General features: G+C 54.0%; 6 protein-coding genes across 6 annotated transcripts; 3 read left to right on the top strand and 3 right to left on the bottom strand.

The window, feature by feature from the left end:
• Nucleotides 1-173: 173 nt before the first annotated feature.
• Nucleotides 174-1169, bottom strand: CABS01_13560 (uncharacterized protein; the record flags this gene model as incomplete). The annotated part of the gene is made up of 2 exons (XM_060546902.1): nt 174-296; nt 417-1169. The coding sequence occupies 2 exons, from the start codon at nt 1167-1169 to the stop codon at nt 174-176; spliced, it is 876 nt and encodes a 291-aa protein (XP_060394726.1).
• A 1939-nt stretch (nt 1170-3108) lies between these two features.
• Nucleotides 3109-4425, top strand: CABS01_13559 (uncharacterized protein; the record flags this gene model as incomplete). The annotated part of the gene is made up of 1 exon (XM_060546901.1): nt 3109-4425. One exon carries the CDS (start codon nt 3109-3111, stop codon nt 4423-4425), a length of 1317 nt encoding a protein of 438 aa, XP_060394725.1.
• Nucleotides 4426-5284: 859 nt separating this feature from the next.
• Nucleotides 5285-6591, top strand: CABS01_13558 (uncharacterized protein; the record flags this gene model as incomplete). The annotated part of the gene is made up of 3 exons (XM_060546900.1): nt 5285-5380; nt 5443-6414; nt 6475-6591. 3 exons carry the CDS (start codon nt 5285-5287, stop codon nt 6589-6591), a joined length of 1185 nt encoding a protein of 394 aa, XP_060394724.1.
• A 352-nt stretch (nt 6592-6943) lies between these two features.
• CABS01_13557 (peptidase M76 family protein) lies at nt 6944-7857 on the bottom strand (the record flags this gene model as incomplete). Its single annotated transcript, XM_060546899.1, has 2 exons — nt 6944-7171; nt 7249-7857. The coding sequence occupies 2 exons, from the start codon at nt 7855-7857 to the stop codon at nt 6944-6946; spliced, it is 837 nt and encodes a 278-aa protein (XP_060394723.1).
• Nucleotides 7858-9043: 1186 nt separating this feature from the next.
• On the top strand, nt 9044-10748 carry CABS01_13556 (glutamate 5-kinase; the record flags this gene model as incomplete). Its single annotated transcript, XM_060546898.1, has 5 exons — nt 9044-9092; nt 9150-9337; nt 9400-9510; nt 9570-9840; nt 9952-10748. The coding sequence occupies 5 exons, from the start codon at nt 9044-9046 to the stop codon at nt 10746-10748; spliced, it is 1416 nt and encodes a 471-aa protein (XP_060394722.1).
• Nucleotides 10749-10977: 229 nt separating this feature from the next.
• Nucleotides 10978-12343, bottom strand: CABS01_13555 (uncharacterized protein; the record flags this gene model as incomplete). Its single annotated transcript, XM_060546897.1, has 3 exons — nt 10978-11628; nt 11687-12226; nt 12293-12343. The coding sequence occupies 3 exons, from the start codon at nt 12341-12343 to the stop codon at nt 10978-10980; spliced, it is 1242 nt and encodes a 413-aa protein (XP_060394721.1).
• Between the last annotated feature and the right edge of the window lie 34 nt (nt 12344-12377).

The raw sequence follows: 12377 nt of genomic DNA, 5'->3' as shown, positions 1-12377 counted from the left end.
CTTCACAAGTGGTCATTTGATTTTCTCGAGGCAAATGTGATATACCTACAATGTCGTGATACTTTTCCCTGGTTCGTCCGAAACGCCTTTCGTTAACCCATAACGCCAGCCATCCCCCTTGCGAGGAGGGGTATTTCTTTGAAGCAATACGCGAGGGACTGAGAACTCTGTGTTCATTTCTTGAGGAATACGCTCTGTACCGTCTGCTCCACAGTCGGCAGCAGGTTGTAGAGTAGGTTTGGATCACGCAGCGCGATGACAATGTCATCTGGCAACCTGCCCTCCATGAATAGTGACTTTGCGGGGTAGTTCGTTAGCATTGCAGGTTCCAAGTCGAGGAGATTGCATGGCATGGTCTCTAACATAATAGAGAGAACAAGAAAGAAGGAGGAATAGGGGGGGGGGGGGAAACTCACCCGCTTGACGCTGTCAAAGCTATCCTCCTTGGCCGTGTACTCCCGAATGACCTCGTCCGTCTCAAAGTCGACGTACACCCTCGTGTCCCGGATCCGCACAATCACATTATCGAGGCGCATGAAGAGCCTGCACAGCAGCAGCATGCGCTTCTCGTGCACGCGGACTTTTACGCTGACGATCGAGATGCCGTTGTCGTCGAGCTCGCTCTCGAAGAGCACCACGTCGTCGAAGAAGAGGATCGGGTCGCGGCGCTTGAGGAGCTCGAGGGGTATCATCCTCGTCGTCGTCTCCTCGAGTTTGTTCTTGTTCTCCTGCGCTTCCTGCTGCGCGCCCGCGGTTCCTGTCGGCTCCTCCAGCGTCCCCCGGTACTCGGTGGAGTAGGACCAGTCGTACGGCTTCACGACCTCCTTGATGCCCGCGCTCGTCTTCTCGCGCGAGGAGGACCAGTCGCGCGCGTAGGCGACCTGCAGCATCTTCTTGTCCGTCTTGTCGACGGCGTCGAGCGCGTCGTAGGCGTTGAAGGCGATGGACCAGCCCGTCGGCACGTGGGACACGGAGACGAGGTTGTCGCCAAAGATCATTTCGGGGACGGGGATGCCGAGCGAGGCCGTCATGTCGTCGATGGGGCCGGCTTTGGAGATGGGGAGCTTGCGGGAGGCGACGCGGAAGTTGCGCTGGGTGTGGGTTGTTGTTGCGGCGGCGAGGGCGGAGGGGGTTGGGAAGGGTTCGTTTGGGTTGGTTATGTGGTTCATCTTGGGCGAGACTTGCTTTTTTGACTTTTGGTGTGGATTATGCCGGTCTGTGTGGGATTTGGGTAGTGCGCGCGCAGGCGGGTGTTCGTGGTGAGGATGGATGATGAGCTTCGCGGGAGGTTGAGGATTGGAGGTGGTGCAGCTCGGATCGGAGGTAAAGTTGCTGGCTTGCAGTTGGAGCTCTAGTTCAGTTGGGGCGAGAGAGGTGGTGATGGTGGGGTTGGCGGGGAACACGAAGGAGTCTCGGGACCCAGATCCCTGCTTGTCTCGGTGAGGGTGACGGGCCAGACGTCACTCGTCACTCACCGACTTACACCGAGGCTGATTCAATATAAATCGACTTATTCAAAAATACAAAAGAGTTCACCCCCCCGGTGCCGATTGGGGGCTACATCTCTTGGCGCTCATGCTGGGATTCGAACTCGGGTACTCGCTAAGCCTGTCGTCGAGTAGGCTGGTTGGTGTATGAATTGATTGTTGACCATAACCATTCCACCACCCACGCCACAGTTTGACCTGACCCCCGACCTAGAGGGCGCCTGCTGTGCTGGTGACAGGAATGGAGTCGAGGGGGTATATGAGGCTTTCTCATGATCGGATGAGATCTAGGTACGTATCTCCACTACCTATCTATGGATGCGAGCAACCCTGAAAGCTTTTGCCCAGGCTGTACCACCTTTATCGTGAACTCTCCCTTGAGTCAACACCCAGTGGGATACCCGAGACCTAGATTCGGTGTCATCAGTAATTTGTATGGGCGTATGATGTGTTCGATGTGTTCGATAGAAGTTCAAGGCGGAATTGCAGAAAGAAGGCCTCACCTGTTTTACTGATATCCCTCGTTAGCCCGAATTTCAACAATAACAAATATGAATTCCAGGATGTTTTATTGACCGATAAATCACCAATACTTATTTCCGTCGTCATTCCGTTGAGAAATACAACAGTCCGTTCCGATGGTTTCTCCATTTCGAGCCTCTTAAATTTCAAACAGTCGTTTTAAACCTTTGAGATCCAGGCTGCTTAATAATAGGAGACCAACGAGGGAAGCACGGGTCACTGTCGGTTGAAAAGTATCTGAGTAAGTGGCGACATGTGTCGCTGTGGGAGTACCTCATTACTAGATTCGGCATTCTAATTTATCATCCTGAGATGTAGGCATCAACCACTCTCGGGGAATGCTAGGCCATCACCATTGCTGGTGTAGTAGCCTCAAGCTCAAATTGTACCCAGCTTGTCGCATATTTCCATCTTTATTTGCCACAAGCTTAACGATCATGGTGATTTTGTCATGTTATTGAGCGTAGATGGAACGTGTGGATGAATGTGCGGAAATAATTGACATCGGCTGGCAATACTGCTTATCTTTATTGAGACTACTGATGATGCGAAATCATATTCACGATTGGCTTTCAAATTCAATCCTAGGGAATTATGTATCCTGAATGTTGGACACTGGAACGCAACGATGAAAATGGACTCTATTGACTTGGCTAAGTAATCGACGACGAGTAACAACAAGCCGGACAGCAAGCAGATCTTGCAGGCTCGAAAGGCATTAGACCCCCTCAGGGGATTGTAGGGTCTGACTGTGAAGCGATGAGTGCCGCCGACATTGAACCCTACTGCTTCTCTGATGGAGATAGATTAGTATGTTGCAAATCGATCCATCGCCCATAGGATCAACAGGTCATTGGGTGAGCTTTACTAAGCCACCGGAGAAAGGTACTTGATAAATAACAACTAACGAACTATAGCTGTAACTCATGGAATGGGTTCCTCCGATATAACAGCTGAGTGGCATATTAAGCGTTAAGATGCCTTCCCTAGCCACCATAATATTCGTTCATCTTTCATCTTTCTCGAATTCACGACCGATACTACATAAGGAGGACCACAACAGCTTTCCCGAGAACCAATAAGTTAAGGACTTTCAGACATGGACCACTCTCCACAGCAACATTGGGGTCGGCCTCAAGCTGGTCGACCTCAAGCTGGTCGATCTCAAGCTCCTCGACCACGGTTCAACAGCCTTGGCCTACGTCGCAGCGCTGCCCCGACCACGAGGGTCGCTCCTACTGCCAAGTCATCCGACAACCGTCTCTCTCCTTTGGACACGTTCCGAGCAATGATCGAGGAGTTGGGGCCCAGCGTCAAGACGCACGCTCTGTGCGATAGATGCGGACAAGTCCTCAAAGTTCCGGTACCAAAAGAATGGCTTGGAAGACTAGAAAGAGACAAAGATCGATATCCTCTTCCTTCAAACCTCACACCTCGATCCTGGGAAGCGTATCTAGGGGATACTCATCTCCGTATCTCTTCACAGGTTTGCCCTGGTAATGAAAATGGCACCTGCCTCACCAAGCGCACTCACGACGATATAAAGACCTGGGGAGAACTCAAGGCGTTGCCGGAAACATCACCTGAAGTAGACCAGGAATGGCTTCAACTTGACCTTCCGTCAGCTGTGGGATACCTGGCGGCCCCAGACTGGCAAGAAAAACTCCAATCCGCAGTGATCAATGCTTCCAGAAATGATCCCCCGGAGTCCAGGTTGAGCAAGTCCTGGGTCAATTACATCTACTGGCGATGTGCCTGGCTTTTCTTCTCTCTGCGCAAAGGAGGCCTGAGGCACGAGAACGCCAAACTTGAGAGAATGTGGGGTCAAGTCGATGTAGACATATTGCTCTTGGAATATGGCGTGCTCGAAAAGGCAGATCTGGAGGCCCTATATTGTACAAGTTATTCATCTCTCGCAGGCTTGATATCTTGTAAATGGCTATACGGGTCGGCTTTGCTCAACATGTTCTTTGGGATCAGGCGCGATATCGGTAAAGATCAGTTCAATCAGCTCAAGAGAGCCGTCCAGCGAGCTGATACGGCCATGGGGAAGTACCTCTTGGCCTGCGTCAACATGGACGCTGTGGAGTGGAACGCCCGACGGCGCGCTGCTTTCACTGCGTATCGGCACGTCGAGGAGCACTTGCACCATTACGCGAGTACTTCGCAACTGAGAGAATTCTTCAAATTACGGCAGTCGCCACCTCCGCCTTCGGCCGAGTTGTTGGAGGAATCCTTGGCTGAAAAGGGGGCACAAGAGCGGACTATGCTTATTAGAGCTTCGAGACACGTTGAGCTCGACAAGAGCGGCAACAAACCTGATTGGGTTCGGAATCGAGCCCAGCTGGCCAGGTCGGTCCCCAATCGATGGCCCAGGTGGGAGTCTGCCGGGATTGGCAGGCTTCATGCTCGTTAGATGCGGCACTGAGAGCTTGAAGATGCAACACTCAGACTACGCAGCCACAGCTGGTATGTCTTGAATCGAAGCGGGACGTATATATGTATAGAGAAAATTTTCAAGGATATCGTTTTGGAGGACCACTTCAGTATAGAGGCGGTCTAAATTACACGAGGTAGGAATTACTGAGGAAAGAAGCTCCAGATATCGTTACTGGACTATACAGGTAGCCAGTAGTTGACCTGTATTAATTGCGCACAATCTATTATTTACGGTCCAGTTGCTTTCCTTCGGTATTCCGACGTCACCCACGCGCAGTTGATTCTGCTCCTATGTCCAGAGCTGATCTATAACCAACAGCTACCATGGATGAAGGCAATTGGGTTCACAAACTCCGTTCGTAGGGCATGTCGTTGGTGCATTTGCTCATCGCCGGTCTCTCGAAAACAACACGGCTCAAACTAGTAGGCCGAGAGCCACGTGCACGGTGTCAAACATGAATGAAAGAAGCGAGTCAATCAAAAAGACACGGTCTAGCCAACACGGATCTTGGAAAACCTGACCATGTCAGATCAAGCTGACAGCGGCTAGCAAAGTTGAGGCTGTCGGTCGCCCAGGAAGTGGGAAGTGGGGGAGAGATCTGAAAGAGCGGGGCGGGTCGCTGCCCTGGCGCCGGCGCCGTCGTTCCCCTGGCAACCATCCTCACCCCCGTTGTTTAGCTTCCCACACCTAGCTCGTCCATCGTTACCCGAGAACCTTTCTTAATAACCTGACAACCAACTCCAGGTTCCTTGATTCAAAAACCCTCCAGTGCACTCTTTCTAACCAACAGGGAACATTCGACTTGCTACATCTCCATCCACAATCACATAGCAAGATGGCGACTCGGACGCTGGAATCGCGCTTTGAGCGCATGTCGGTAAACGACGAGAACGAGCCTGTCGATGGCGGCAAGCTCTACTCCAAGACTCAGGTCGGTCTCGTCGACACATGTGTAATCGCTGTGTGAAATCATGGCTGACGATTGTCCCGTAGACTTTGGTGAAGACATCACAGCTCTCCCAGAGCTCGAGCAGACCGAACCTCATCAAGGTCGCCCTCCAGTCCCAGAGCACCAATGCCGTCGCCTCGGTAACGCTGCCATCACAAAACGCACAACGACAGGCCAAGAACCCGGCATCGCCCGCAAGAAAACCCCTGCCCTCTAGCTCCTCGAGAACGTCCGACGAGGTTGTCGAGATCGAGCGCAAGTCCGGCGTCTCCATCGTCATCGAGCCCTCGATGCCCAAGGTCTTCCACCTCGGCATGTTTGAGATTGGCCGGCCCCTGGGCAAGGGTAAGTTCGGCCGCGTATACCTCGCGAGGGAGCGCACGAGCGGCTTCATCTGCGCCCTCAAGGTCCTGCACAAGAACGAACTCCAGCAGGGCCGCGTCGAGAAGCAGGTCCGCCGCGAGATCGAGATCCAGAGTAACCTGCGCCACCCCAACATCCTCCAGCTGTACGGCCACTTTCACGACAGCAAGCGCGTCTTCCTCATCCTCGAGTTCGCTGGCAAGGGCGAGCTGTACAAGCACTTGCGTAAAGAGAGCAGGTTCCCCGAGTGGAAGTCGGCGCAGTACATTGCCCAGATGGCCTCGGCGCTGCGCTACCTGCACCGCAAGCACGTCATTCACCGTGACATCAAGCCCGAGAACATCCTCATGGGCATCCACGGCGAGATCAAGATTTCCGATTTCGGCTGGAGCGTCCACGCCCCCAACAACCGTCGCAACACCATGTGCGGTACCCTCGACTACCTGCCCCCAGAAATGATCAAGCCCGGTAGCTCGGACAACTACTACAACGAGAAGGTTGATCTCTGGAGTTTGGGTGTCTTGACGTATGAGTTTCTCGTTGGCGAGGCACCGTTTGAGGATACGCCCGTGATGACGCAGCGGAGGATAGCTCGGGCTGACATGACGGTTCCGTCCTTTGTCAGTCCCGAGGCCAAGGACTTGATCAAAAAGGTGAGGCAGCATTTATTCAAATTCATGATACACAAAAACGAATGCTAACATCATCTCTAGTTGCTTGTTCTCGACCCCGAGAAGAGAATACCCCTGGAGCAGGTCCAGACCCACCCGTGGATCGTCAAGCACTGTGTGAAGGGCGAGAGAGCCGCCAACCGTGAGAAGAGCTCCTAATTAATGACCCTTATGATTCATGCATACATACCATCAAGGCATAACGGCCCTTGTAGGATTACCGGCGTTTTCTTCTTCTTTGCGGTATTCAGGCGGGCTCTGATCTACAGCTTGGGGTTTTCGGGAGTGGGAAAGGTGTTTCCAATTGCATGTACGGGAGTTGGTGTTCTTAATGTCCGTCGTTTTCAGAGTATCAAGAAACCCAAAGAAGCATAGCCATCGTCCAAATATTTTGCTATATTTCCCGGTGTTGTCTTCCGTGAGAGTAGGAAGAAATAGTACATGAATAAAGGGGGGTATTGTTTACACACGCTCGTTTTGTGGACGAGCCCAATCCTGTCGTCATCGTCCATCACCTGTAAACCTCGTCAAAGGGCCGCGTATCGCTGAAGCAGGACTCCCAGACCTGGTTCACCACCTTGGTCGCCTGCACATCATCCTTGCACCTGGGTCGGTTGAGGACGGACTGTATCGCGCGCTTCCGCACGCAGTCCTGGAACTGCTGAGACAGGCTCCAGTTGCCTCTTGTAAAAGCCTCTCTTGTCCATCTGCACTCGCCGCTGAGCATCGATGCTCGGATCTGCCGTCCCGTCAGTTCAGTTTCTCCCGTTCTCTCCGCCTCTGCTCGGGATCAGCCGGCGCAGGACGCAACCTTACCTCTGTACACGCTGCATGCTTCAAATCCAGATCACCCATCCAATCCACCTTCCACCGCAGGTGATCCCACGCGTGCACCATCTCGTGCGAGAGCGTATCCTCCAGGTGCTTCCGGTCCCTGACCTCGTTGGCGCAGATCATGATGCCGTGGGCGGGGCTGAAGCCGCCCGACTGGCGGTGGACCTCGCCGTCCTCGGTCAGGCGCGCGGGGCACCGGCGGCACTGGATGTTGGACGCGTCGAGGGTGCCGTTGAGGCCGGCGATCTTTTCGTTGAGGAAGCGCACGGTCGGGGAGAAGGCGAGGAGCCAGTCGCGGTGTTCCTCGCAGCGCTTGCAGTCGCGCTCCTCGTTGGCGCGGTACCGGGCCTCGCGGTAGTGGAAGGCGCCTTCGGCTGTCATGCGGCCCGTGAGGATGTTGAAGTAGTTCATCCACCACTTTGTCTGCGGGTCGAAACCGGTGCGAGCGGGGTCGTTGGTGAGCTCGCGCGGTGGTTGTTTCTGCTGCGGTTGTTGCGCGGGTGGTGATGATGATGTTGTTGGGGAAGGGGTCGCTGTCGAGGAGGCTAAGGGGCCCAGTGCCGCCGCTTGTTTGTCGTCGAGGATTGTCATTTTGGGCGTCGTGTGGTTGAGAATTCAACTGTGCTTCGAGATTTGTCGCTGATGATGGGCGTCTACAACATGAGGATCGGGTGGTGGTTGGTCAAGGATGGAGGTCGTTGCTGGAAGATCGGGAATTTTTGGCCGTTATCGATAAACCCTTCGATGTGATGGTGGTAGGTACTTGGCCAGAGGTACCACTTCATGGATACCTACTACGTAAAGACAATTGTTGCACTCCGTCGTCCCATCATTCCTTGCGAACCAAGAGAGCGCAACATTCCTCCTATGCCATCTCAAAGCTTGTATCTTCTTTGAAGAACTTCATTCAATGATCTCGCAAATGACTTTGAGTCAACTAATTGCTATCTGATCCTTTTGAACCATAAGTCCGATGTCCTAGCATCTTGCCGGTTGTCGTAACTGGCAGACCGCAGATCTACCGAGGGCGCGCCCTTTCCACTCAGTATGCAACGCAACGTGGAAATGACTTGACCGGCGGTTCAGCTCTTTCTCTTAATCGAGACATAATGGGAATACCACGGGTTGTTTTTGGTAGGCAGGGATAATGGCAACAATGGGCCGGGCCATCAAGACCAACGGTGAAGATGCCCGGTGCACTATGTACGGCAACCCCCCCCGGATTTTAGGGTCAGTATATCGCCCAATCACAGGCGTCTTTGACAGCCCAACTCCCGGGCGTTCTCCCGCCTTTCCTCTACACCGGACGATCCCGATGTCGGGCCAGTTTTTTTTTTTACACTTCCACGCCGGCCCAGTCATAGGTTCAGCGGAAGAAAAAAAGGTACACGCAACCGACAAGTCAAAAGACAACGAAAGGGCGCGGTAAACCGACCAGGGGCCTTGCACACATCACCACATCAGAACCAGGCGGATCCTTTTTTTCGTCCCACAATTAACCAACTCGAAGCAACGGTGCTGGGCTCTGACTCTGGCAATGGCGGAAGCGGGTGGTCCTATGTGTAAGAAAGGGATCCAGTTATTTTTTCTCCCCTCCTACGTAATGCGCCTGGTGCCATTTGCTTGGGCGTCTTCTTGCGTTGATCGTGGCTGTCCCATTCTTGACACTACTTTATTTATACTTATTAGTTGATGTCGTTATCTCTCATTTTGGGCAACGGGCCGGATGACCTTACGAGATTTGTTTGACTGACTTGAGATTCCACCATCTGCAGACATGAAGCACCGCGAGGGCCGGAAACCTCTGACGGTGGTGCTGAAACTTGGTGAGTCTTCAAAAGTGCTGTATCCTTCAATGATCCATGTGCTAACTCATCGCACAGGCACCAGCTCTATCGTGGACGAGAAGACACATCAGCCCTTACTCTCCATCCTGAGTCTTATTGTTGAGACGGCCGTGAAGTTGAGGAAAGATGGCCATAGGGTGGTCATTGTCTCATCTGGCGCCATCGGTGTTGGTCTTCTTCGGATGGAAATGGACAGACGGCCAAAGCACTTGTCAACACTACAGGTACATTTCCAGACCTCAGGCCCTCGATCTCTGAAGTTGCTCAAGCTGAACAATACTCGCAGGCGTTAGCGGCTATCGGCCAATGTAGACTCATCAGCCTATGGGACGATCTGTTCGGCCACTTCAGACAGCCCGTCGCACAGATTCTGCTCACCAGAAACGACATTGCAGATGTAGGTCAAGCTCAGAAACGGACAACTATAGTAGGCAAGCTGCTGACACACATTTGCAGCGGACACGGTACCTCAATGCCCAAAACACATTCAACGAGCTGCTCGATATGGGCGTCATTCCCATTGTGAACGAGAACGACACGCTAGCCGTCTCAGAAATCAAGTTTGGCGATAACGACACCCTCTCCGCCATCGCCGCGGGTATGGTCCACGCGGACATGCTGTTCCTCATGACGGACGTAGACTGCCTCTACGACAAGAACCCCAGAGCACACCCCGACGCCCAGGCAATCGAGGTTGTTGAGGACATTTCAAGTATCCAAGCAGACGGTAAGCAGGCAGAAACCCTTCCCCCCTCTCGCCCTCCCATGTAGTGGAAAAGGGGGTGCCTCAGTCTCACCTAAGCTAACCCGACCTTTTCCCCAACTTAAGTCTCAACAGCGGGATCCGCCCTCGGCACCGGTGGCATGATGACCAAAATCGTCGCCGCAAGGCTAGCAACGCAAGCAGGTGTGACAACCGTCATCACCCGCTCCTCCAACCCGGGCAACATCGTCAAGATCGTCCGCTACGTCCAAGCCCAGCAAAAGTACACCTCCTCCTCTTCCTCGCCGCACCTGGGCGCCGCCCCAGACGGCGAGGACCCCGATAACCACCACGACGGCCACGACCACACCGAAGACCCGTTAGCGCAGTCGACGGCCTCCCTCCACATAGACCAAGCCGTCGAGAAGCCCCCGCTGCACACCCGCTTCCTCCCCTCCACAGACCCCATTCGCGACCGCCACTTCTGGCTCATCCACGGTCTCAAGCCCCACGGCACGCTCTACATCGACGCGGGAGCCCACAGCGCCCTCCTCCGCAAAGCGGGTCTCCTCCCCGCGGGCGTCCTCGACGTCGAGGGCAACTTCGCGCAGCAGGAGGCCGTCCGCCTCGTCGTCGTGGACCGCCTCCACGCGCCCAGCACCACGGGTAAGCTGTGGGGCGGCACGCCCGTCGAGGTCGGTCGCGCGCTCGTCAACTACGCCGCGCCGGAGATTATGCGCATCAAGGGACATCAGAGCTCCGATATTGGCGGCCTGCTGGGGTACGCTGACAGCGAGTACGTGGCGGAGAGGCAGCACATTCGCATCTTTGATCGGGAGAGTCGGCCGGTGACGCCGAGTATCGAGAAGGTCAAGGAGCAGGTCGTCGAAGAGGTGATTTCAGGTATCACGGGTTATGAGCAGAAGACATAGACAAAATAGTGTTCATAGTAGACGCTCCGTTACGATCTACTTTTCTCTGTACAAGAGTTGTGTCAACATCCCACGCAACGCCCCCCAAAACGCCATAATCGAAGAACCCGCTCCAGGAATCAAAACGCTTCCAATATTCGGTGGTATATGGGGGATATCCCCAACCAGTAAAGAAGCCTTTGTAAAATACGCATGCCTGATGAATCTTCGCATGCATCGACACCAAGGACTATGTGATGAACACTTTCTTAAGCTTGTCTATGGGGTAGACCTCGCCGGTGCGCAAATCCTTGACCTGGTCTGGTGGCAAGCCAGACTTCTTTGCGTAATCCTCGAGGCGCTCCTTGCCGTACGCCCGACTGTTCGGCAGTAGCAGCAGATCGTGCTCGACGTAGCTCTTGGTGTGATGCGCGTAGGGGACGTTGCGGGCAAGATCGTTAAGCTCTGTTGAGCATATTGGGCAAACGGATTGCGTGCCTGCTGTGGCTGAGGCATTCGTTGCCGTATTGGCGTCAGCAGCGACATGCGATGAGTTCAGAGAATGGCAGGCTGGGGTCTTGAGGGCTGAAAGCCCCGAGGAGAGAGCGATGTGGAGGAGGGGATATGAAGGCAGAGCCAATAGACTGTTGTGAGTACGGGTAAAGAGGTCGGCGAGGGTGTTCCACCGTTCGGGGCTGTAGAGGTCTGAGTACACGGCATTGGCAGCCGTTGGTGGATAGGCTAGTAAACCAAAAGCCTTGCGAAGTTCGTCCGGATATGTCGCCTTGAAAGGGACGAGGTATTTCTTCGCGTGAGTGATGGCCTCCAGGAGTTTTGGCTGGGATTGGGTCCGGACAAGCTCGATATACTGCTGGAAGCGAAGCATGAATTCGAGATTACTCTGTTTGCACAAGGTCAGTCAAGATGCCAAGCGAGATTGGGTATACAGCTAGACGTACATCCATCTTGCGAAGCTCCTTCTTGTTATCCTGGCACCAAGCCAGTGCCTCAACCACACTTCCTCCTCTGAGTGATTCTTGAATTCGACTCATCTGGACAAAGGTCTCAACGTCGACCAAATCACCCATGTTCCGCTCAGTTGTGAGTGCCTGCGCACTTTCATTGTAGCCATGGCGAAGCAGATAATCGACGAGCAAGCGGTCGAGACGGGCGCGGCTCCAAGCCTCATATTTGACGTCGTCAACGGAATGCATGCCGTAGAGATCGCCGAGATGGGAGATACGGGCGCCGGTCTGACGGGTCAGACGAGCTTCTTCCTCGGCGTGAGCTGTGAGCTTGCGCTTAACGCCACGCATGCGGGCGATCATGCTATCGAGATTGCGGAGAACATCATCGGGGGATGAGTTGCCCTTGACCGAGGCCGTGGCCGTCTCCTTCAGCAGGGTCTTAATGGCTGTAGAGTCCTTCTCGACGGTGAAGTGGGCGGAACGGAAGTTCTTTCGCAGGAGCTCGTACGGGAGGCGGAGGAGGGGTTGATCCTGTCGGTTGGCATGAAGGTTAGTGCGAGAATTGAATAGCTAGCTTCCTGTGACGCAGCGACGTACGAGGAGGAGATGGTCCTGATGCTTGATTGTGGCGTGCTCATGGTCGCCCATCTTGGCGACTTTCACGGACGTGGTGATGAAGTGC

Source organism: Colletotrichum abscissum (assembly GCF_030869225.1).
Source record: "Colletotrichum abscissum strain IMI 504890 chromosome Unknown Scaffold_46.1, whole genome shotgun sequence".
Classification (NCBI taxonomy): Eukaryota; Fungi; Ascomycota; class Sordariomycetes; order Glomerellales; family Glomerellaceae; genus Colletotrichum; species Colletotrichum abscissum.
The sequence above is the reverse complement of the archived record's forward strand: the minus strand, read 5'-3'. Positions and strand labels throughout refer to the sequence as shown.